At 44.3% G+C, this 24021-nt stretch overlaps 1 protein-coding gene across 7 annotated transcripts in view; it reads left to right on the top strand.

The window, feature by feature from the left end:
- Positions 1-24021, top strand: part of AKAP13 (A-kinase anchoring protein 13) — a 322456-nt gene that overhangs the window by 79006 nt on the left and 219429 nt on the right. For all 7 annotated transcript variants that reach the window (XM_044231511.1, XM_044231512.1, XM_044231515.1 and 4 more), the window contains exon 2: positions 5357-5400. In XM_044231511.1, coding sequence (XP_044087446.1) covers positions 5368-5400 — 33 coding nt within the window. In that variant the 5' untranslated portion in view covers positions 5357-5367. The remainder of the gene's footprint in view (positions 1-5356; positions 5401-24021) is intronic.

Genomic DNA, 24021 nt, shown 5'->3' on the forward strand with positions numbered 1-24021 from the left:
TACACTTGGCTGAGTCCCGAGCAGCTGTCCTCTTCCTTTCAGGACTGGGGTTGGTTGCAAAGGTGGTTTGCACTTCTTCTGAATTTGGAAGCTTCCCTGTTGTGAATGACAAAAACCATGTCCATTGAAGTGATAGGTTTAGCAGACCTGGCCAGCTGGGCCTTTGGAAATGGCTTGAGGTCAAGAAGCTAACAGATTTCGGAGAGTTTTAGGTCTCTGTGTAATCGATGCAGTGTTGGGCTTTTGGTCCTTCCTCCCTCCCTTCAGGGATGTTTCATTAAGAGTTGAGCACCTCTTAAAGGCTTCTTTAGTATAATATAGGGGTATGGCTAAAGAATAGTAAGGCTGATTTGTATTTACATACATACGGGTACAGGCATTCTTATTTTAATTACTTTTCTTTTATCATTTCTAGGGAGCTTTAGTAAAGGTTGTGGATTTCTTCAGTTTGCACATTTGAGAAAAATGTCTTTTTATTTCCAGGTCACTTGTGGCGTGTTGAATGACAGGGGACTTAAAACAGATGTACTGTGTTTAATGTCTTCTTCCTGATTACAAAAGTAGTATCTGTTCATTGTCTGAATAGTTAGGAGTAAGAAACAGATAATTTAAGGATGAAAATTCCCTGTAATTCTCAGAAATATGTATACTTAGCATTTTGTTATTTGTTCTTCCAGATTCTTTTTTCTAGAGTTATTTTGTTGTATTTTAGAATTGTGATTTACCTATCAGCCTGTTTCTGGACAAATGTATCTCTGGATACCTGATGTCTTCTATTTTGACTACTTACCCTTTTCCAAGTACTTTTCTTGGTAGTCACCATGAGACCCGGAAACTGCAAGGAAGATACGTGTCTGGCAGTGTGCTGAAGCCCTTCCTTGGAGTCCCTTTTAATTCTTCCACTGACTCCATAGTGTAGACGGGAACTTTTACGCTCTTACTTCACTTAAAAAGACTGAGGGTAGACAGTCCGCTGACTTACTTGCTCAAGGTCATACAGTTAATCACTAGGGAACTTGGGATGCCCGCCCATGAAATTTGATTGCTGGTCTAAAGGATATTGTATAGAACGCTAGGACTTTCCTGTGCTGAGAAGTCTTTTCTAACTGGAAATATCTTTGAGACCTACAGAGCTGTTGAATAGGGACCCCCTGCTTCTTTGGCTTATTTAGAGGTATTTTGTTAGCTTTCGGTCAGGAGTTGGCACTCGGGCACAGTGGCTGAATCTAGTCCACTGCCTCCTTTTGTAAAAAGAGTTTTATTGGAACATGGCCGTACCCACTCATTTACCCATTGCGCCAGAGAGCGTATGACCTGCAAAGCCCAAAATATTTACCATCTACCCCTTTTCAGAAAATGTTTGCCAGCGCCTGCTGTGGACACCGGTTACTATGAAGGCATGTCGTGTTTGGTAGCTTCCGTGGTTTTGCATTCATTCGCTGAGGCACACGGGTCGGTGGAAGTGCTCACTGTCCCTTACCCACCCCGCCCCGGACCAACCAGACACCTGTATCCCTTCGTGCCTGAGCTTCCCTGTGATCCTTAGGAGCAACCGAGGTTCTGCACAATCCTTTGCAGGTAGCGTGACCTGCAGACGGATCCGGAACTCTAGCCGGAACCTGTATCAGCATTGCACGTCCGAGACTGACCCGTGCTGCTCACAGTGTGCACCGGCGCCCTGTGAGTGAGAAGCTAGCTGATGGGCGTTTGTTCTCAAGGGCAGGAAGAGGGCGCACCCTGGGTCTGCTTGTCTGCTTAGCGGCACCCTGCGAGCTGCCAGAGAATTGCAGAGAACTGGACCGACATCAGTGCGACCGTTGCTTTCGGAGTGGAGGGGTCCTGCTTTGACAGAAAATGAATGTGTTCCTTTCGTACAACAGTAAACTATTCCATTTGTTTTCTTTCAGCATTTTGCAATAAAATGGGAAGTGTGAGAAGAATGAAAACACTTAATTACTGAGCTTGTTTTTATTCCTCCCCCCACGGATTTATGACTCGTCAGAATTCTAGCTGGCTACTGCTGAATGGCAGATTTGGTGAACATATTTGAAATCGCATCATTTAAGTGTTTGAATTTTGGTATTTCCATTTCACCATCTTTCACATGGGGTGCGGCCTTTACGGTCCCGTCGGGTCTGTCACGCGTTGTCCTTGTGTTACATGAACGCACCCCATGTGAATGTGGACTTGGTCAAAGTCATTCGCCAGTTCCTGGGTAAGGAGGAAATTGCAGGGTTTTTTCTTTTTTAAAATTCCTTGATGAAATCATTCAGGGACACAGTGCATTTCTTTCATTTTCCTTTTGGGAAACCTTGATCAAAAATCCATGGACAAAGCAAAGACTTTCAGTTGGGTCTTAGAGAATAAATTTGGTTTTCAAGTGTGTTTACTCTGACCCAAAGACTCCCCTCCTGCAGTATGCTTCTCCCTTAGAACCCAGTTCTCAAGTAAAGTGCGCTTACTTAAATGGGTGAAGTAAGTTGTGCACTGTATGTAGCAAGTTTTCTGATGGCTTAGCATCAGAACTCTCGAGTTCTGTGTTTTGGGGCCGTTTTGGGAGTCTGGAACCCTTTCCACCTTCCTTATTCTCTTTGATTTGGGGGAGTAAATGTCACCTCACAGAGGCCTTCCCTTAGTACCATATGTAAAACATTTCCTGTTTCCTCTTCTCTCTGATTTTTCTCCATGGAACTTATCACTGAAAACAGATTATTTTACTGTCGCGTTGAACTGTGTTGCTCCTACAGTAGGCTCTGTGAAGGTTGGGAATTTGTCTCCATTCCTTCCATACCTTCAGTGCCTCGGTGCCATGCCTGGCACATTGTAGATGCACAGCGATAGTTGAATGAACAAGGTCAGGGGGAGTCTCTAGTGTTTGTAGAACAGGGGCTAGAGGTGGGACAAGTCAGTGTGTGGACTGAGGTCATTCAGGAGATCCTCTTCTGACATGTGGGGAAAGCACGTGTTTGGACATCAGATGGGGTATGAGTCTGGGCTCTCTTAAAGTAAGTGAATAACTTAGTCATTGAAAGACTCCATTTTCCCCCCAGTGAAATGGGGAAAATGATGTCTTTTTATGAGAATTAAAAAGAGTTTTGAATTTAGAGCTCTGTCAATATTAGTCCTGTCTTTGCTCGTGTGTGTCAGCGTTGAAGTAGCTTAAAGCACTCTGAATTTACCCAGCTGTTGCTTCTGGGGTCATCGCCCTGATGACTTCGGACAGATTTATTCTTTCAACAGCCCCCGTCACCGGCATGACCACTGGTCCCTTCGACCACTGCGGGAGTGCAGACACTTTGTCAGTCCTCTTCAGTCCTCATATCAGAACAACGTGTATGGGTTCTGGCTCTGATACCTGTTTAGACGAGTTCCTAACACCGAACAGTCGAGATGGCGTCAGCCTCCCTGAGAGCCGTGTGAGTCCCACTAGCTCTTTGTGCAGACACAGTGGGAGCCACTCGGGTCACTTGCTGCTTGTGCTCCTTGCAGAGACAGGCAGGTTTCTGGGCAGAAATCTCCCGAGATTTCTCCACTTGTTACGAATTACCGAAGTGTTCATTCCTATTTCAGTTCCCACAGATACTTCTTGAGAGGAACAACACTTCAACTTCAGAAGTTAGTTAAGGTGAATTGGTTTATAAAGTTACAGGCTCTTTCAGTCCTTTGTCTCGGGCAAGTTTGGACAAGACCGGGAAAGCTGATTAAAAGGCTAGTGAGCGCAGTGAGCTTAATTTTAAATTAAATGGATGTTTAACGCATTGAGAAAAGTACTCAAGCGCTTTGGTCTTTCTTTTCCATCCATGCTTGCTATTTGCATTTGATGGGCTGGAAATCTCTTCTTTTTCTATTAAGAGTTCATTATTCCTATATTTCTCAAGCTTGGTTTTTCACTGTGGATTTTTGCAGGTGATTTTAGCACCTAAGGGTACAAAATCATTAAATGAAGACAGGCAAGAAGAAAAGAGCGCCAGGAGCCAGGAGGTGTCCTGCAGCGTGGGGAGTGGACGGAGAATGAACAGGCGTGCGCGTGGAGGTGGTCGGTCAGGGTGGCGGGGCTCTAAGGCTGTTGGCGAAACACGCTGAAAAGCGTGTGGCCTGCGAGTGGTTTGGAGATGACTGGGTTTAGGAGCCTGATTACAGTTTTGGTTTTTGGTTTTTTCCCCCTAAGTGTGTGTTAACTGCCTTTTGGGTGAGCCTTGACCTTGGACATACACATACACGGCCTGACCAAAGTGGCAGGTCTGGGAGGATTTCAGTATTGGGAGGATTCTGTTCCTCAGGTTACACATGGTTGCTAAGGCATTCGCTGCTCTTTATTCTAAATATTCAGGCATTGATACGCTGCTGTTTGTGCTGTTTGGATTCCAGTTCACCGTTACTGAGGTTTTTGTAATCTGGGAGAACACAAAAGAACGTGATTTCATCTTTTTTTTTTTTTTCATGTGCGAATGACATTTTTGTACTGTTGTTTATATTACTGGTTAGTTACTGGGTGCCTTAATTCATTTGATTATTAGTAAGAAACTTCCTTAGATCAAATTATAATCAAGTCCCTTGGATCTGCTTCTCTGACTCCTGTGAGGACAGATCAGCTTATACTCGAATTCGGGGTGTTTGGCAAAGGGCCTGCCATCCTGAAGTCCACGATTCTGGACCATGCTGTTTTAGCTTGGAGCTCCTGGTCACATCACCAAGTTAAACCTTTGAGAGCATGCTATTCTTGATATTCAGGAATCTGTTAGACAATCCTGTGAATCTTCTCTGACGTTCTTCCTAAGATTTTTGTGAGAATTCATTTAGTGAAGATAACAGTCGGGAACCCGGCTTATTAATCTTGAGGAGGTTAACAATGGTTAATTGGTGGACCCCAGCCGCCGTATTCTCCCTTCTCGGAGGGCTGAGAGGAAGAGAGCGCTCTGGTCCCCTTAGCGCCCACCAACACCCCCCCCCCCCGCCCCCGGGAGGCTGGAGAAGGCTCCGGCCAAGCAGCACTTTGTGCATTTGGGGGATTATGTAAAAGTATAACTGAACATACACTGTTTTTGCTTTGGTAACTGAGTTTAATATCCTGTTGGTTGTTGAAAATTCTCTGAGGACAGTGGACCCTTTTGTGTGTGTATTTCAATCAGAAAGGCTCTCCCCAGTTGAAAAGCTTGAACAGAAGGGCTGCAAGAAGTTTCGCAGTCCTTGACCTTCTGGCCTTCCCAAACATCTCAGGAAAGCCAGGCATGCAGTAATCTCGGACTTTTGATTGTGTTCATATAACCATACTCGACATCTAGCATTTGTGGCTTTGCTGTTTTTTGGCGATCGCTTTTAATTTTGTTCTCATTTATTTCTCCCTTTTCTGTTTCAGTGTCCTGGGTCATGAAACTTAATCCACAGCAAGCTCCATTATATGTGAGTAAATCGCGAGATTTCTTGTCATTTCATACTCATCTATGCTTTTTACTTGTTATGAGAAAACTCAAAAATGGTCTCCTGTGATTATCACAGGAATTTTTAACATCTGCACAAGTACTGTGCTTCAGAATTTGAGTTCGGGTAAATGCTAAATGAGTCCAGGATGCCTGGCACCGAGCTGAGAACAGAGGGTAGCTGTGAGGTGTGTGAGGTATCACTGGGCAGGTGGTAGGCGGCCCCTCCAAACAGTGGCATGGCCCTGCCTGCAGAGTGATGCCGGGCTGGCTTCCGAATTTCACCGCCAGCACGTTTCTGTTAAGTCCTGTGGCTATCTTCCTACTGGCGTTGCGCTACCCTGCGTAGTCGCTAGGTGGCACTCTGTCATTGGCGAGAGCGCTGTTTGCTCTAGGACTCTGGGTGGAAGCCGATTCATCATCTGCCGCAAGTGAGGGACTGTCAGGTGAAGCGGATAAATCAATGAATCGGGGCTGGAAAAGGCAAAATGTAGGTGATTTTTTTTTTTTTTTAAATTACCGTGAGCATGCGTTAGCTGCATGAGGTTGTGAAAAGTGGTGAGGGGTCCCTTTAGGGGTGTGAATAGTTAGAGCTGCCAGAGGCCAGTGGCTATGGGATGGGTATGGTCTGGAGAGAGTGAGGAAATGGGACAGGATGGGACAGGACCTTAGAGATGAAGAAGCATTTGGTCAAGACCTAAGGCAGATGGCAGAGGGATAAGGGGCAGTGAGCATGGTATTCAGTGTGTGGTGGGAGGGCGGGCAGTGGAAAGTCTGGCCCCGCTGCACATTTGTGTTGAGGTGTAATGAGAGATGAGTCTGAAAAGGTAATTGAAGGTCAGCGATGAAGGCAAAAGGTGTGCGGACCCCTGAGGAGCCTTTGATGGGGTTTATTTTAAAATCTGTGCATTTTACGCATTTATTTATTTTAAACCGTGCCACATTCGTGAAGCCCTGTTACACCTTTCTAGCGTAGGACATTCTTGTGGTCACTCTTTTGCACAGATGATTTTTATGTTAAATGTAACCTATAAAGAAAAATATATGCATTCTTACAAGGTATTTTATGTATTTATTTTCTTTCCAGACTACTTGGAGAACATTTATTCTGTACAGCAGTGGGTTTGCTCATGATCTGAATACCGTGAACTTTTAAAAACAGCTTTTATTGAGATACAGTTCATACACCATAAAACACGCACATTTAAAGTCTACGATTCAGTGGGTTTTAGTATATTCCCAGTTGTGTAATCATAACCATCATTCTAATTTAAGATTTTCATCATCCCGAAAAGAGCCATACCTTTTAGTAGTACGCACCGTTCCCTGTCTTTTCTGATCCCCTGGCAACCACTGGTCTACTTTCTGTCTTTATGGAGTTACGTATGGTGGAAATTTCATGTGAATGGAATCACACATCATGTGGCCTTTTGTGACTGGCTTCTTTATAGCAGAGTGTATTTAATAGGTACATGTCAGAGCAAGTGTCAGTACGTGTTCCTTTTTATTGTTGGATAGTACTCTGTTGTGTGGCTGCGCCGCATTGTATTTCTCCATTCCGCAGTTGCTGGGCATTTGGCCTGTTTTCACTTCTTGACTGTATGACTAATGCTGCTGTGAGGAGCAGTTTCTGGTACGCTTACGTTTCCATTTTTCTCGGGTATGGATTTAGGAGCACAGTTGCTCGCTTACAGTGATGACTAGAGAGTCGTTTAACATTGTGAAGAGTCGCCGTGCCGGGTCCGCAGCGTTACACGTCTGCAGGGTTACACGTCCTCACCGCCAGGACCGAGGGTCACAGTTTCTCCACACTCTTGCCACCGCCGGCTCTTCTCTGACTTTTGGATTGTTGCCGTCCTAGTGGGTATGAAATGATAAGTCTTTGTGGTTTTGTCTTGCATTGCCCTAATGGCTAATGATCGTGAGCATTTTAAGGTGCTTTTGGCCATTTATGTATCTTTGAAGAAATGTCTATTCAGATGCCTTGCTTGTTTTTAAATTTTTTTTTTAATTGTTTAGCCTTAAGTGTTCTTTGTGTATCCTGGATTCAAGTTCCCTATCAGATACATGGCTTTCTCCCATTATAAGGATATCATACCATTTTATTGATTGTACTCTTTGAAGCACAAAAGTTCTTATTTTGATGCTGTCAAGTTTGCCCGTTACTTCCTTTACTGCTTATACTTCTGGTATCATACCTACGAAGGCTTTCCCTAACTCAAGATCACAAAAAATTAACCTCCACGATTTCCTCTAGGAGTTTATAATTTAAGCGCTTACCCTGAAATGTATGGTTCCAGAGGACATTTTTTTGTATGCTGTAGGGGAGGGATCCATCTTCATTTTTCACATGTGGACATCTGTCTAGCTGTCCCACACCATTTGTTGAAAAGACTGTTCTTTCCACATTGAATTTTCTTGGGCATACTTGTTGAAAATCTATCATAAATGGAAAGAATTACTTCTGGACTGTTAATTCTCTTCCTTTCCTTTAGGTCATCTTAAAATTTCTTTTAAGAATGATTTGTAGTTTTCAGTGTACAAACCTCGTACTTCTGTGAAATTTATTTCTAAGTATTTTAATTCTTTTTGATGCTTTTGCAAATTATATTGTTTTCTTAATTTCATTTTCAGATTGTTCATTGCTACTGTATAGAAATGCAGTTGATTTTTGTCTATTGATATTATAACCTACAGTCTCACTGGACTTGTGTATTGGTTAATAATTTTTTAGTGCATCCTTTAGATTTTTCTGTATACAATCATGTACTCTGAAAATACAGATAGCTTTCTTGCTTTTTATTCTGAATAATGCCTTTTATTTTTCTTGCCTCATTGTCCTGAGTAGAACTTGAGCATAGTGTTGAGTAGAATTGGTGAGAGCAGACATCCTGGCCTTGTTTCTGATCTTAGAGATAAAGTATTCAGTCTTTCACCATTAAGATTAGGTATGATAATGTTAGCTGTGAGGTTTTCATTGATACCTTTATCAGGCTGAAAAAGTTCCCCTCTATTCCTAGTTTGAGTATTTTTATCGTGAAAAAGCATTGGATATTGTCAAATTTGTGTGTGTGTCTCAGTGAGATGATCATGTGGGGTTTTTTTTCCTTTCCTTTCATTAGTGTAGTATATTAGATGGATTGGTTTTGAATGTTAAACCAACCTTGCATTCCTGGGGTAAATCCTGTTTTGTCACAGTGTATAGTCCTTCTCATATGTCAGTGGATTTGGTTTGCTAGTTGAGAAATTTTGTGTCTGTACATAAAAGAGAAGTCTGGGGAAGCCTGGGTGGCTCAGTCTGTTAAGCATCTGCCTTCAGCTCAGGACGTGATCCCAGTGTCCTGGAACTGAGTCCCACATTAGGCTCCCTGCTCAGCAGGGAGTCTGCTTCTCCCTCTGCCTGCTGCTTCCCCTGCTTGTGTGCTCTCTCTCTCTGTGTCAAATAGATAAGTAAAATCTTTAAAAAAAAAAAAAAAAAAGATATGGGGGCACCTGCGTGGCTAGGTGAGTTAAATGTCTGCCCTCAGCTCAGGTTATGGTCTCAGGATTCTGGGATTAAGCCTGGCACTGGGCTCCCTGCTTGGTGGGGAGTCTGCTTCACCCTCTCCCTTTGCCCCTCTCCCCTACTCGTGTATGGGCGTTGTCTCAAATAAATAAAATCTTTAAAAAAAAAAAAAAAGGATACAGTCTAGTTTCCTGCTGATGTCCTTGTCTGGCAGCATAAATGTTTCCCAAATGCGTCCATTACTTAATCCCCAGAACCTGTGACTATTTATTTTACTTGGCAAAAGGAACTTCACAGATTTGGTGAAGTTAAGGGTCCTGAGATGCAAGCTTCTCCTGAATTATCCAGGTAGCCCAGTGTAATCACAAGAGTCCTTAGAGAGAGGAGAATCATGAGTCAGAGATCTGTAGATGCTACACTGCTGGATTTGAAGGAGGAGGAAAGGGCCAGAGCCATGGAGTGCAGCCTCGAAACTGGAAAAAACATGGGAATAGTTTTTCCTTAGAGCCTCCTCAGTGAACCCAGCCCTGCGGACATCTTTATTGTATTGTATTGCTTTTTTGTTTTGTTTTGTTTTTACGATTTTATGTATTCACTTGAGAGAGAGACCGAGTGAATACAAGCAGAGGGAGAGGCAGGCAGAGGGAGAGGGAGAAGCTGACTCCATGCCTAATCCAAGGACCTGGAGATCACGACCTGAGCTGAAGGCAGACACACAGGCATCTTGAGCCACTCAGGCACCCCTGGTGTCTTTATTTTGGCACAATGAAGGTTGTTTGAGACTTCTAACCTCAAGAACAGGAAATGAATACAGTTGAAGTTTGGAAAAATTAATTGGTGGTAGAGCGATCAGTTAGGATTTTTCCGATTTTGCCATCATGGAATGTGGCAACTCCAGAGTTCTTAAGGCTGTTGGCATTATGTGCTTGAGCCTCCAAACATGTTGAAGGACATCTTGGTGACTCATGGAGATGTGAGCATGGAACTGGGAATTCATTCTTTCACTTAGATCCCTGCTTTGTTCCAAGCGCTGTTCTGGGTGCTGGATACTTTGCCGTGAATGAAAGACAAGGGGTCCTGCACTCAAGATCCTTGCTCAGATATAGTGAGGAGAAGACAGACAACTCAAAAAAAAAAAGAAAAAAAAAAAAAAGACACCTCATAAGCAGGAAAACACATCAGGAGGAAAAACAACTTTTTAAAGCTTTTTTTAATTTATTGACAGAGCATGCACACAAGTAGGGGGAACGGGAGAGGAAGACGCAGGCTCTCTGCTGAGCAGGAGATGTGTGAGGCTCCATCCCAAGACCCTGGCATCATGATCTGAGCTGAAGGCAGATGCTTTAACGACTGAGCCACTCAGGCACCCCAGCAGGAAAAGCTTTAAAAAATAAATAAAACAAGAAGATGTGATAGTGCCCAAGTAGGGACTGTTCCAGGTTGCATGGTCAGGGGTGGGGCTCAGAGGGGCTTGCCATTCAAGCTGAGACCTGGGGGCACCTGGGTGGCTCAGTTGGTTAAGCGTCTGGCTCTTGGTTTCCGCTCAGGTTATGATCTCAGGGTCATGGGATCAAGTCCCAGATTGGGCTCTGTGCTCAGCAGGGCGTATGCTGGAAGTTTTCCCTTTCCCTCAGCGCTTCCCCCGCCCCCAAATAAAATAAAATAAATCTTTAAGCTGAGACCTAAATGACCGGAAGCAGCCAGCCATGCGAAGATATTGGCATGGTGTTCTAGCCCAGGGGAACAGGTGTACAACAGGTGTCCAGGATCTAAAGTGAAGGCTGGCCTGAGAGATTTGAGGAACAGAAAGGACAGTGGCTGAGGCTCAGAGAGAACCCTGTGGGTGTGGGCACAGTCCTTCCTTCTGGAGGAGGTCAGCGACTGAGGGAGGAAATGAGGGAAAAGCCTGACGGAGGATTTCACAGACTGTGGGCCCCAGCACCCATCTCTGAGCATGCTCTGAAGACCGCAGCGCCTCCCATGGCATGGGGTCAAGTCAGACCTCTTAGGGATCAGTGATTTATCCTGACGCTTGGAGATGCTGGCCTTGGGCAGTTTAAGCACAGTATTTTGGAAACAGAGTTTGAGAACATTTTAATCATCTTTTAAGATCCACTTTTTTTTTTTTTTAAAGATTATTTATTTATTTATTTGACAGACAGAGATCACAAGTAGGCAGAGAAGCAGGCAGACAGAGAGAGAGAGAGAGAGAGAGAGGAAAGCAGGCTTTCCGCTCAGCAGAGAGCCCGATGCGGGACTCGATCCCAGGACCCTGGGATCATGACCTGAGCCGAAGGCAGCGGCTTAACCCACTGAGCCACCCATGTAAATTGGATATTCTTGAATTGAGGAACGTTTTCTGTAGCAGATTTGGCTCTCACTTATCAGAGGAACGTGTAATAATAATAATAAAAAAATGTGCCTGTTTTTTTCCCCTCTTGCGTGACTAAATTGCTTCATGGGAGAAAAAGCAACGTTTCCAAATCACTTGTTACTGTTAGTCCACTTGTGAACCTAAATAAGAGGTAGGGCATGATTTAAAAGTAGTCCTTTCACTATGGTTTTCTGTGAATACTTCCCCTGCTGGTGGGACTCTCTTTTGCATGCACCTATATAACCTTTCTGGATAACAGCTTCAAAACAAGAGCCCCCGTTGGTATAGTCCTTCTAGTTTTCAGAGCACTTGCATATATATTATGCCATTTGGTTGTCACAGCAACCTTGTGAGAGTGGAAGAAGCTACTGTTGTGACCCTCATCATACTAAGGAAACAGAAGCTCAAGATGGCTCATCTATTAAGTGTGAAAAGTAGGGCTTTACCCAGAAATTGTGATTCTCAGACCCGTTTTCCTTCTTCTGCAGACCAAGCTGTCTCACACAGTTGTTCCATAAAACACAAATACCATAGCACTTAATATGATAGAGACTTGTACAAGTAAAGCCTGTTTTTCTTCTAAGTAACCCAAAATTAAAATTTCATTTCACGTATTTGTAAAATTTTTAAATATTTTATTTAAGTTAAGATTTACAGGAAGGTTACAAGAAATGCCACTTTATCTCTACTTCTCTCTTACTAACAGCATTTAGTCACATTTACTTACCATTCTCTCTGTTACGTATTTGTTGAATTGTTTGAAAGTTGTAGACATCCTGCCCTATTCCCCCCTAAATATTTCAGCATATATTTCCTAAGAACTAGGACATTCTCTTTCATAACCACAGTGCAATTAGCAAAAACAGGAATTGTAACAATGATGTAATACTCTTATGTAATGTAAGTCCATATCCAAATTTCTCCATTTATCCCAATAATGTCCTTTATAGCATCCTCCTGCTTGCCTCTCCCTTCCCCTACCCTTCCCGGTTCAGGGTCTAATCCAGGATTACACACTGTGTTTATTTATATCTCTTTAGTCTCTTAATCGGGAACAGTTCCTCTGCCTCTCTGTCTTTTGTGATATTGACATTTTGGAAGTGTATAGGTCAGTTGTTTTGGAGCAGTTGGGGTTTATATATTGTTTTTCTCCTTATTTTGGCTGGGATGCTACTTAAAAGATGTCCTTTGGCATACCAAAGGATGACACATAGCACATTCTTGTTTGATTTAGGAGATATTAACTTTGATCCCTCGGTTGGGCTGGTGTTGAATTTGCATAGTTAAACTTCTATCTGTTCTGCAGGATTGGGCGTTTTTTTAAAGAAGATGGTGTAATTGCTTACTTCTCCCCTCTAATACTGTTCCTGGCTTGGAAATGCTTTTTGCATCTGGGATTTTTGTAAAATGGGCACCCTTGTTCTTTGCAAGGTGTGCCCTTGAATGTAGGTAGAAGGGCTCATGTTCGCAGAGAGCTCAACTGTGAGTAATTAATTAAACAGCTCACTCTGTTTGAAGAGCGTTGTCTGTGCCTTCAAGAATATACACATGGTTTTTAAATAAATGTAATTCTCATCTACGCTGTGCCAAGCATGTTTCACATAGAACATAGCAGACATTCAGTGAACACTTGTTGAGCGAGTGAATGAAATACAATTTAGATGAAACTACTTAAATTTTAGTAAAATTTGCTTCATTTTGTTAGAACAACTGTCTTAAAGTTGCTCATTATTTCACAGGTTTCATTACTGATTTACCTTACAAGGATCCTGAGTAGTTAGTGATGCCATTTTTGTGATTGAAGGTGTGTTAACAAAGAAATAAACATGTTTAACGGTGTTGTTACGGTACACGTGTAACTTCCCTTGCAGTTGTGAGGAAGTCTGCACTGCGTCCCTGCAAAGTGCGTACAGATGAAGAATGTCTGATAGAGTGTTATTCTAGAATAACACTTCTTTGAAATGTGACTTTACTCAGTCATTTAGCACATTGACAAGGCATACTAGAAATAGTCCCTGTATCTCTTGAGTCCTGAATTATGATCTCTAATCCTTAGGGGACTTACGGTCTGAGCTGCCTGTTTACAGCAGACTACATACAGCAAACCATGTGACTGCTAATATTTTTTTACAAACATGTACCCTTTAGCTCCAGAGCCCTTCTCACTGTCAAGATAAAAGCATAGGCTTTTCCCAGAAGAAGTAGGGGATGAGGGATGCTGTCAGATGATAAAAGAAAAAGCCAGGCACATGAAGCAAAAGTTGGTATTTATAAAACAAACAAAATGGGCCCTACCTCCACCCCCGCACACTAAGCACTACCGGACCTCGGACCTCGCAACCAAGCAACTGGACATTAGCGACAGTAAACAAATCCTCCCCCAGACTAACAGCTGAAAAGGAAGCAGGGTTTTTACATTTCCAAGGGAGGAGGAGGAAAGGTCTTTGGATGCCTCTTATCTCGGCCCTAGACTAGACTTGTTCGGGAAGAGATCTGATGAGGTCAGGCCTTAAGCTCTGCAGGGTACTGGGAGACAATGGGTATGGGTGTCCAATGTCAAGAATAAGGAGACCTGGATGAATCCATACTTTCTGTGCCAATGAAAGTTACCTCCTTTTTCTCCTATCCCCTTACTTTTCTGGGGCAAAAGTTGTGCTGATGAACTCCAGTGAGTGTCCCCTAGTCAGCTCTCTGTGAGGGAATGAACTTTGTGGGAGAGGTCAGGACTGGGAAAAATTTGATGACTAATTGTATTTTAGGGGTGATTGAGCCCCTTTGTCTGAAAGAGTGAAGAATACTGGGCCACAGAGAGATTGCAGGTTTCATTGCCTGAAGTTTCGTGGGGGTTTTGATAGATCTGGTCAGATGGCAGAAACTAGAATTAATTAGCCTGTCCCATGTGTAAAGGCAGGTCAGGTCAGTTGGTTTAAACTTCAGATTCAACGCTTCTCGGCCTTTTGGCTAAGATCAAGTGTGCAAAGTACATGTGTAGAGAAGTCAAAGTACAAGATTTGGTGTAAGTGGGCTTAATAAGAAAAAAAAGGTAGCAATGGGAGGACTGGAAGAAGAGAGGAGTATTTGAAAAGATAGCATTGAGTTCCTTTTTTGGAGTGAACCCATAAAGGTTAGAATGCCTTATGGGCTTAGACATACTGGAGAAGAATTTATAGTTACTACTTGAACCTCCTTAATCGGACAAAATAGTACTTAAAATAAAATGTGTATTATACTTTTTGATAGAGGAGCATCAGTAATAACCATCCCAATGAATTACTTGATTGGGTACTTATGTACTTACCTTTATACTTAGAGCTTCCCCAAGAGGATGGGTGAGTGGGTGACTTCTCAGCCCCAGACCAGTGAGAGGAAGGCCAAGGCCCTGGAGCAGCAGGAAGGCGTTTGTCTCTTAAGGCATGCGTCCTGCGGCAGTTCGGTGCCAGTCTGTAGTAGAACAACTTTCGGTACTGGTTTTGAAGTGTGGTCGTGGCCATCAGATGCTTTGTGGCTCGGGATGGTGCACAACAGATGGCCGCAGCTAACCCTGACCAGGGAGGTTCATTTGGATGATAATTCACAGACAAAAATGACTATAAGAACACAAAAGGAGGGGCGCCTTGGTGGCTCAGTGGGTTAAGCCTCTGCCTTCGGCTCAGGTCATAATCTCAGGGTCCTGGGATCGAGCCCCGCATCATCGGGCTCTCTGCTCAGCAGGGAGCCTGCTTCCCCTGCTCTCTCTGCCTGCCTCTCTGCCTACTTATGATCTTTCTCTCTCTCTCTGTGTCAAATAAATAAATAAAATCTTTTAAAAAAACCACACACACACAAAAGAGGGACAACTTGGGGTGCATTTATCAGATTCTTCGACCATAAACTTGGCTTTCTGTGGTCTTAAACACCTCGCTAGGTCTCCATCAAGAAAGCCAAAAGGCATTTTCCTTGTATAAATGAAATACTTTTTAAAACCAGAGACATACTCAGATGTGAGATGTAAATTGTGCTCCAAGGCGTGCTCTGAGGCTAGATATGGGATAATTGTCATCTTACCCCTTATGTTTGGGATAAAACCCACATTTATTAGATTTTCAAGGGGAAGAGCCATTCTAATTACAAAATGAATGTCCAGAACCCAAACAGATCTGGTTTATTATGTCCTCCTTGCTTTCTCCTTTTTCTTGAGTACTCGGTGGTTTTGCATATTACTGCTTCTGGGTGGAGGCAAAAGCATCCTGACAATAGAGGAACATCACTGGAAAGAATATCTTTGGCACTGGCTGCCTCTGGTCACTTAAAATGTACAAAACAGAGCCATATGAAATGATCAGAACCATTTCTTCTAGGGACTATTTCTTTTAAGGATGTTGCTCCTCACAAGACACATGTAAGGTTTGGTCAGTATTTGCACTTTAGGGCCAGGGAAGTGAGGATCAGAGTTGTGACCGGCTTGCTAAGGGTGCACAGCTGTGGTGGGTGAAGGGACTCCAGAGCCCATCTAACTACGGGAGAGCAAAAGAACATACCCATTTGGCTCACATTTGCATCTTGAGGAAATCTTATCGGAGTGATTTCCTACCACCACATTGGACCCTTGTTGACTCTGGACTTCGGTTTCCAGCCTTGGTGAGGCCGTGGACTCTGTGCGGTGGGTTAGTGTGCTCTGTGTGTGCCGATCAGAGCCGCGCTCAGCCCAAAGCTCCAGAAGACGGGGTGGGTGGCGGGAGTGGGGGGTGGGAGCCTCCGGGAAGGGGATGTGCTTAGAAGAGGTTTTAAAAGTGTTATCAATTATAACGATTTATTCTCGAGTAAGTATTGTTTGCATAAATAATTACAATCTTAAGGGCCACAGAATTTAGGAATTTAGGTGGCTACAGCCCAGTTGACTGTTCTCAGGTGACTCGTTGTAGGGCAGAGGGCCTGTGCGGTAATGGCCACACTTTATCAGTTCTTCCTGCGACGTGTGTTTCCAGAGCCGGAGTTGAAATAACCTGGCTTTGCCCCCTGCTTGGCTGTTAAGTTCCCTTTTGCTCCTACAAAGAGAGCTTTATCAGCCCTCTGATCTCTTAAATGAATTACCTGCCTTCGCCTTAACAATGCGCGTCTGATGGTTTTGCTCCAGCGTTTTGTAGACTGGTGGCCTTTTGCAGCCAGATCTGAGGACTCCGGTTATGTAACGGCACTTTGTCCCCAGCGCCAGAAGAAATAAGGAAGTCAAGTGTTCCTCCGTCCAGCTTTTGATGGTGTCCCAGAGCAAGAACTTCAGTTTCCTTCTGTTGGGCTTTTTCATCAGTTTCCAGAAGCTGGCTTGGAAGTCAGTAAGCCGTGCATTTGTGGGTAGCATTTTTTTATTTTCCCGTGGCAGTTTCAGAGGGATGAAGATACATGCAAAGGACGAGGCTTTTCAGGGCCTGCCTGCAGGATGCTTTACGATCACTTGGTGTTTTTGAAGCATCCAGATGAGTAAATTTCCATGTGGTTCTAGTGAGGAAAGGTCTTGCTGTCCAGAGAACACCAAAACACAAGGCGCTGTACTTTTAATGCATTCAACAAGTGTTTGTGAATTACCTGTTAGGGAATGGAGGGTCTGGTCTTGGAGGGACAGGTGCTTTCACAGGCGCCCTGGTGCGTGAGCCTGACGGCGCAGGCGCACTGCCTGTGTGGGTGTTGGAGGAGTTCTCTCGGCAGTGGGGTTCACAGAGAGTAAGAGGTTGGAGGAAAGTGTTGGGAAGCCTTTGGGAAAGATGGGGGCTCTTAGGTGGGCAAGCTGGAGAGAGGGAAGAGCAGAGGGAGAGAAGGAAATAGCAGGTGCGAAGGGAGGCGTGGACCTGGGTTGTCAGGGGCGGTGGGGCACCTGGCTTGACCGGGGAGCACAGTTCGCATGTGGGGGAGGACCCGGAGGTGGGCTTCTGTATAGCTGCTCCGGTCACTACAGTAGTCACCAGCTGCATGCGGCTGCTTAAGTTAATACAAATGAAATAAAACTTAAAATTCAGTTCCTCCACTGCAGAGTGCCCAGTCATCACACATGGCTGTCGTGGCAGAACATCCTCTCGGCCAGCCCTGGTACAGGGGATGTGGGATTTTATGTAGCAGGGTGGAGAGCTGCTGGAGGGCCTCTGACCAGGCAGACAGTGGCGCGATGCCCGCAGTGCCCAAAGAACACTGATGGAGAGGGAGGTTGGAGTTGGGGGAGAGGGAGGCAAGGAGGTGCTGTCAGGTGGGTAGGCCTGTCGCTTCACCGGGCCCGCACACCGGATGGAACGTGAGACTGGCAGGACGCCTGGGCGGCTCAGTGGCTTAAGCGGCTGCCTTCGGCTCAGGACATGATCCCAATGTCCTGGGATCGAGTCCCGCATCAGACTCCTTGCTCAGCAGGGAGCCTGCTTCTGCCTCTGCCTCTGCCTGCCTGCCTGCCTGTCTGCCGGTGCTTGCTCTCTGACAAATAAATAAAATCTTTAAAAGAAAAAAAGAACAAGAAAGAAAGTGAGACTGGCTAAGCTGTTCCAGGAAGAACGTCTGGGTTTGGTCTGATAGTGCCACGGCTGTCGTGACCGTCGGGGGTGGCAGTGTGAGAGGCCAGGGCCAGTGGTGCAGCAGTGGGGAGGGAGGCACGTTCAGCCTGAGCTGCCCTGGAAGCCTGAGGGAGAGCACGTCTGTGCAGCAAGCTTAGGGGTAGCAGTGAGGATAAAGCGGGGTGATGCAAGCACAGGTCACAGGTGAGAGAGGGAAACTTTAAATAGAGGTGGTTTTTGAAGAGACCTATCTTGGGGCACCAGGCTGGCTCCATTGGTTGAGCGTCGGACTCTTGATTTTGGTTCAGGTCATGATCTCAGGGTTTTGAGATCGAGCCCTGCCTCTGGCTCCATGACCAGCGGGGAGTCTGCTTGAGGCTCTGTCTTCCCCTCTCCGTCTCCTTCTCCCCCACTTCAAATAAAGAAACAAGCCTAAAAAAAAAAAAGACCCATCTCTGTTATGGTGAAAGCAAATATACATACTGTGTGGCTTCCTCTTGCGTCTTTGGCACATTCGCTTGTGCTGTCGGCTCTCTCCCTGATGTGCGTGGAAAGGGAAGACGGAACTACCGTTGACTGAGGACCTGCCATTAATATGACTCACATACGCTATCTTCTCACCCTCGTGAGGCCCGTATGATCGATGAAGGAACATAGCTAGGGAGAGGTGAAGCAGGGATTCAGACTCAAAACTCTCACCCTTTATCTGATATGTACAAGTAAGGACGGCTTCAGTCTCAGTTGATACGACCTTCTCTTGACCTTGATTGAAGCCTGGTGCTTCTGTCACCTTCTGCGTTTAGTGGTTGCCTTTAGCACTGAACTCTGCTTGTCATCTTTTTGCCAAATTTAAGACCTAGATCCTCTCCTGATTGTTTGTTCACAGCAGTTACTAGTACATGGGGTGACTTGGACTGACTTCCAACTGGATTGTTCTAGAGCACTGGTTTCCAAGTGTGGTCCCTAGCCAGTAGAATGATTATCACTGGGGCTTTGTTAGAGATGCAAATTTTCAGGCCCTACCCCAGACCCACTGAGATACACTCAGGATGTATGGGGATTGGGCCACCAAGCCATTTTCTTATAAACGTTCACATTAAATGGACGCACCCCAAACTTTAAGCATGAACCAAATAAACAAATTGGAGAGTTTAAAAAGCTCCATTCTTATGCATTGAGGCTGCTTGGATAGATTCCATCAGCACTGGGTGACTGGGAAAGTGTATGGGAAGTGACATGCCCTTTCAAAAGGGCAGATCTGTGGTAGATTCCTAAGTCAATTATTGCTAGTAAATTATTGCTAGATTATTGACTGTGTACTTTTGTGCACAGGGCTGGTTATCTTTGAGCGAGGTAGTAGTGATTTTCAGTTAAGGGAGATAATGCTCCACATTGTTTTTGACAATATTTTTATATCATTTGGATTTCCTGTGAGTTCTTCCTTGTGTGGTTGTGGATAATTAAAGCCAGATCTGCCTTGTAGCTTGTTAGCAGAACAGGTCATGATGCAAATGGAACCTGTCTGAACGGCTTACAGTGCTTGGGTTTGGAATGAGGTGTAGACAGGCTTCTTCTGCACCCGACTTTTGGCCAGTGTAAATAAAAACTATTTTGAAGTCAGCCTCTGGGAGTTTAAAACTCCCGGAAAAATAAATAAATAAATAAATAAATAAATAAAAATAAAAAATAAAACTCTGGAGCTGTGGATCCCTGCTGAGTCGGTGCTGCTTTGCGCTGAGCCGGTGATGGTTTGCGGAAACCACTTCCCTCTCTGTGCTAAGCCTTCAGCCATGCAAGAATAGTTTTTGCATCTCTTCCTCTCTGAAATACAGTAACCCCCTCCACCACTCCCAACACACACATGAGGAAAGGTATTCCATCTTTCAGGATTCATTTCCTGTCTCTTGTCTCAATGGAACCTTTCCTGAACCTTTACCTGCCTGTGGAGTCTGCCACTCCTGCGTCCATGCCCCAGCCACTCTGTACAGACTTTTTCATAAAACACCTCAAACACTTAAGAGTATGCTTCTGTTTACATGCCTTTTCTCCTTTAATGTGTGCATCTTGAGGGCAGAGATTAAATTTAAATTGTGGTTTTTTTGCTCTCATTTGAACTTCAGCTTCAGTCACAGTACCTTGCACATTCTAAGTTCTCGGTGCATTTGGTTAAATAGAATTAAAGCTGTTTGGGAAAGAGCTTTGCCCCATGCATGGATGGTTATAAATGTCTCCTTAGCCAGATGAGATTTTGGGGGGAAAGATTTATGACCACAAAAGGAAGATCACTGTAGATCATCAGTCAAGAGCTAAAACCATCCCGGGGAGCTTTGTGACCTAGAACCAGTGACCGAAGTGTCACTGAGATGGTGCCTCTAGGAGAACATGGTACTGACACTTGGTGAAAAATCTCAACCCCCCATAATTTAATACTTCTGTGTTGTGTATGGGCTGTTTACTTGGAGCCTTTTTGTGTTTGCCTCTTTCTAGGCTAGCCTCATTTATTGGATTGAATTAAACCTGTGAGTTAGAAGAAAGTGTTCTCTTGTTTTATAGTTGGGAACTGAGAAACAGCAAGCTTTATATTTTGAAGTGCTAGTCCATTCATTATGAGACTGAAGGTTTTTATTGCTGTCTTTGGAGTTTGTTCTGCCATCTGAGATGAGACTGTTAGGTGGATTTATAAAGTCAGCCCACTGAATGTGTAATTCAGAAATCCATAAATAGCTCCGTCCAGTCGGAACACTAGGAATATATTTATATCAGCAGAGATGTAGAAGCTACATTGTCCTGAAAGGTACACTGATTTTTTTGATTAATTGCCAGACAGGTGATATGCGTCTTCCCTGCCTTTTCTCATGACTACATAGTCTTTCACCGGGGATTCTGGTAGTTCCGTTCCGTGTGGGGATTGCAACTAAGGGTCTTTATCCTTGCAACATCACCTGGACTCCCAGGGTTTTTGTTCGTTGGTTGGTTTACTCCTTGTGAAACCTAGAAGGAGCCGTTGGCCTTGTGCATCCTTGGAGCCCTCCGCAGAGCTCTGTGTTTGGATTATCTGCTGACCCCGTGTGATATACAGAGCATCTGGCAGCTGGGGGGAATTCTCAGCTGTCTCTTTGTTATGTCCACAGAAGGAAATGTGAGTTTTATCTTACTGCTAAGGCATTGGTACATTCCTTTTTTGGTCCATGGGAGCCAGTAATCTGATTGTGGGCTTATTTTCTACCATTCCTGTCATCTTCCTGAACTAGTTAGAGGCCGGGGTGATCTTAACCTACCCGCATGACTATGAATTTCCTCTTGGTCGCCTCCTGCATTCCTGAACACTCTGCTTTTGAGTAAAGCTTGTTGGGTTTTGGCAACACTGCCTAGTAGTTCATCCTGTCTTGTGTGGTTCAGGGGTCCCGGGCAGCATAATGTTAAGAAGCTACTACAGTGGATATTTCTCTTGGTCAGTATCTTTCCTCCCCACATCTCCCATTTTCCAGATCTCCATGGTTATTTTAACCTAGCCACGTCTGTTTGTATGATTATATGTCATTCATAGCTTACTAAATCAGAGAATTAGAAGTGGGTCTTCTTGGAGACTAAGATGGGTGTTTTAAGAAACAGTGTAGTGAGGGACGCCTAGGTGGCTCAGTAGGTTAAGCCTCTGCCTTCTGCTCAGGGTCCTGGGATCAAGCCCCGCATCGGGCTCTCTGCTCAGCAGGGAGCCTGCTTCCTGCTCCCTCTGCCTGCCTCTCTGCCTACTTGTGATCTCTGTCTGTCAAATAAATAAATAAAATCTTAAAAAAAAAAAAAAAGGGTGTAGTGAGATTCCAGCCCCAGTCTTGCTCTTGGGTTGGGGTTGTGGTGGTGACGCGTCATTGGTCACAACATAGGTGCGTGTGCAGTGGAGGGCGGCAGAAACGCATGTTATATGAACATGGTCATCATCAGACGTTCCACATACTGAATACCTTCCAGCAGTTAGTCCTTGCACTCTGTCTCCTGCGTTCATTTTCTCCTTTAATCACCCTGACAGCCTCGTGAGATAAGTATCGCTTTCTGTGTCCTAGAGGTGAAGTAGTAGGGTAGAGAACTGCAGTCACGTGCTGAGGTCCTGTGGCTGGTAAGTGATAGAGCTGGAGTTCTTACCGGGCCTGGGCTCCCAGCATCAGTGTGTCACTGCCAGGTCGGCTGTTCCCCTGCGGGTGTGGGAAGCAGGCTGTTGCTGAGCACCTGTAAAGTCAGGGTATTGATGGGTCATGGAGATGGAATGAGACACAGAAAAGTGGAATGAGCTGGGAAGAAGGGAAACCCTCCGGGGACAGACACTAGACCTCCTGTGGTAACTGCTCTAGCTGAGTGTCGTGCAGTGGGCCTGTGGTTCTCACACTTGTGCAGCCAGGGGAGTCACTTCGCTGGGCCACAGCCCCAGGGTTTCCCATTTACTGCATTTGGGGCAGGGCCAAAAGTGTGCATTTCCAGTAAGCTTCCGGGTGATGCTTGCTGGTCCTGGGACCTCACTTTGAGAGTCCTCGTAGAGAAACGTGACTCTGTGTAGGAGGCGAGTAGACGTGGGTTTTAAATTTCTGCTCTGGTACTAAGCAGCTGTGGAAGCCTTAGATTATTCATCTGTAAAATTCAGAAGGGTAATACCTTCCATTATAGGGTTTCAGGAGGATAAATGTGATTTTTAAAATGACAGCAATACCTAGCACTTGAACAAATTTTAAATCCCAGTGGAGTTAATGTTCAGTGTTGTATTGGTTTCAGAGGAATGTGGTACAGCGATGCAGTAATTCCTTCCATGCGTCACCCCGTGCTCATCTAGAACTTCTTAAGTACTTACTAAGTACTAGGTACTTTGAGATGTGTGTCACATGTATCATTTCTTCTTCAACAGTTAAATATTGTCATCCCACATATAAAGGTCTTAGCACATATGGTAGTTGCTCAGACGATATTTCCGCCCTTCCCTGTCTATATTTAAGAAGGCTGGGAAATGGGTAAGGCACCTTAGATAGTCATAAAACTTATTTTTTAAAAATTTTGACAATTCAAAAAACTTTAAAAAATTGGATATTTATGTGAGATGGCTTTACCAGTAATGTTGGATAAGGAAAATGTTGCTGTCATCTGAAATGATAGAATATTTCTTCTCACCGTCTTTATGGTTTTTAAGTACAGTGGATTGCTTAGTGCTCATATAACTATTAATTTATCACTTGAAAGGCTTAGCCAGCTTTAAGAAATCTTTATAATTTATCTTTAAAACTAATCAAGTTTTTTACTCTTTCTGTGTTCCGTTAGGACATCCCAGAGGGTAGGTTCCATAAAGCCAATTTTGCCATCTAGTTAAAATTTTTCACCCATAATTAAATAAAACAAAAAATAAAAAAATTTATAACTTTATTTATTTGGCTTTCCCTGAGAAATAATGTCTTACCAGCAGAGGTTGTAAAGGAAGGTAAATAGGTACAGATTCTGAAGTATGGGATATTTTTATTGGCAATGAATGGGAACATTTATTTTGTACCCATTGCATGCTACACACTTCGCATACCTTCTTAAAACACTGACATTTACTTTATATGGTTGTTGAGGGGTTAAACGATAATCCTAATCAGTGTGAGACATTAAAGCAGTGCTGGCGTATAGTTAACATTTGATGCAAAGTCATTACTACTGTATCATGCTCTTCAGATACGTGAACGTAATAGATACACTTCAGTCCTCACAGAATTTACAGTCTAACAGTTCCCAAAAGGATTTGAGGTAGTCCCTAAAAGAATCACAAAGCTCATAACAAGTGAAGCTGGTCTTCCTTTCATGTGATTGCAAAGCCTGTGGTCTTGCTTCCCAAAGCAGTGCCTCCCATCCTGCATTGGAGCTTCGCCTCTTTATCTTGGTGTAGTTGACATGTGACCCACTTGACAACTTTGAATATCTCCCCATGGTGTCATGGTTTGTTGCGCCCTGGGTTAGGAATAAGATTTGACCAGGTGTGGTTGCACTTGACCTGCTGGGTTCTCCTCCCTAGGCATTGTCCACACAAATGTCCCATTGTTCACACGGGGCAGGCTCAGGGAGTTGGAGGAGATCTTGATCTGCACGCAGTGAGTGAGGCATGCTAGGTTAGATGGGGAAAGGAGACCAGGTATCTGTTCAGTAATGAAAGGCGTTTGTCTTTCTTGTTTCATGCTTTATTGTAATCATCTGGCTGTAATCATCAGA

This window comes from Neovison vison, chromosome 13, assembly GCF_020171115.1.
Source record: "Neovison vison isolate M4711 chromosome 13, ASM_NN_V1, whole genome shotgun sequence".
Taxonomy (NCBI): domain Eukaryota; kingdom Metazoa; phylum Chordata; class Mammalia; order Carnivora; family Mustelidae; genus Neogale; species Neogale vison.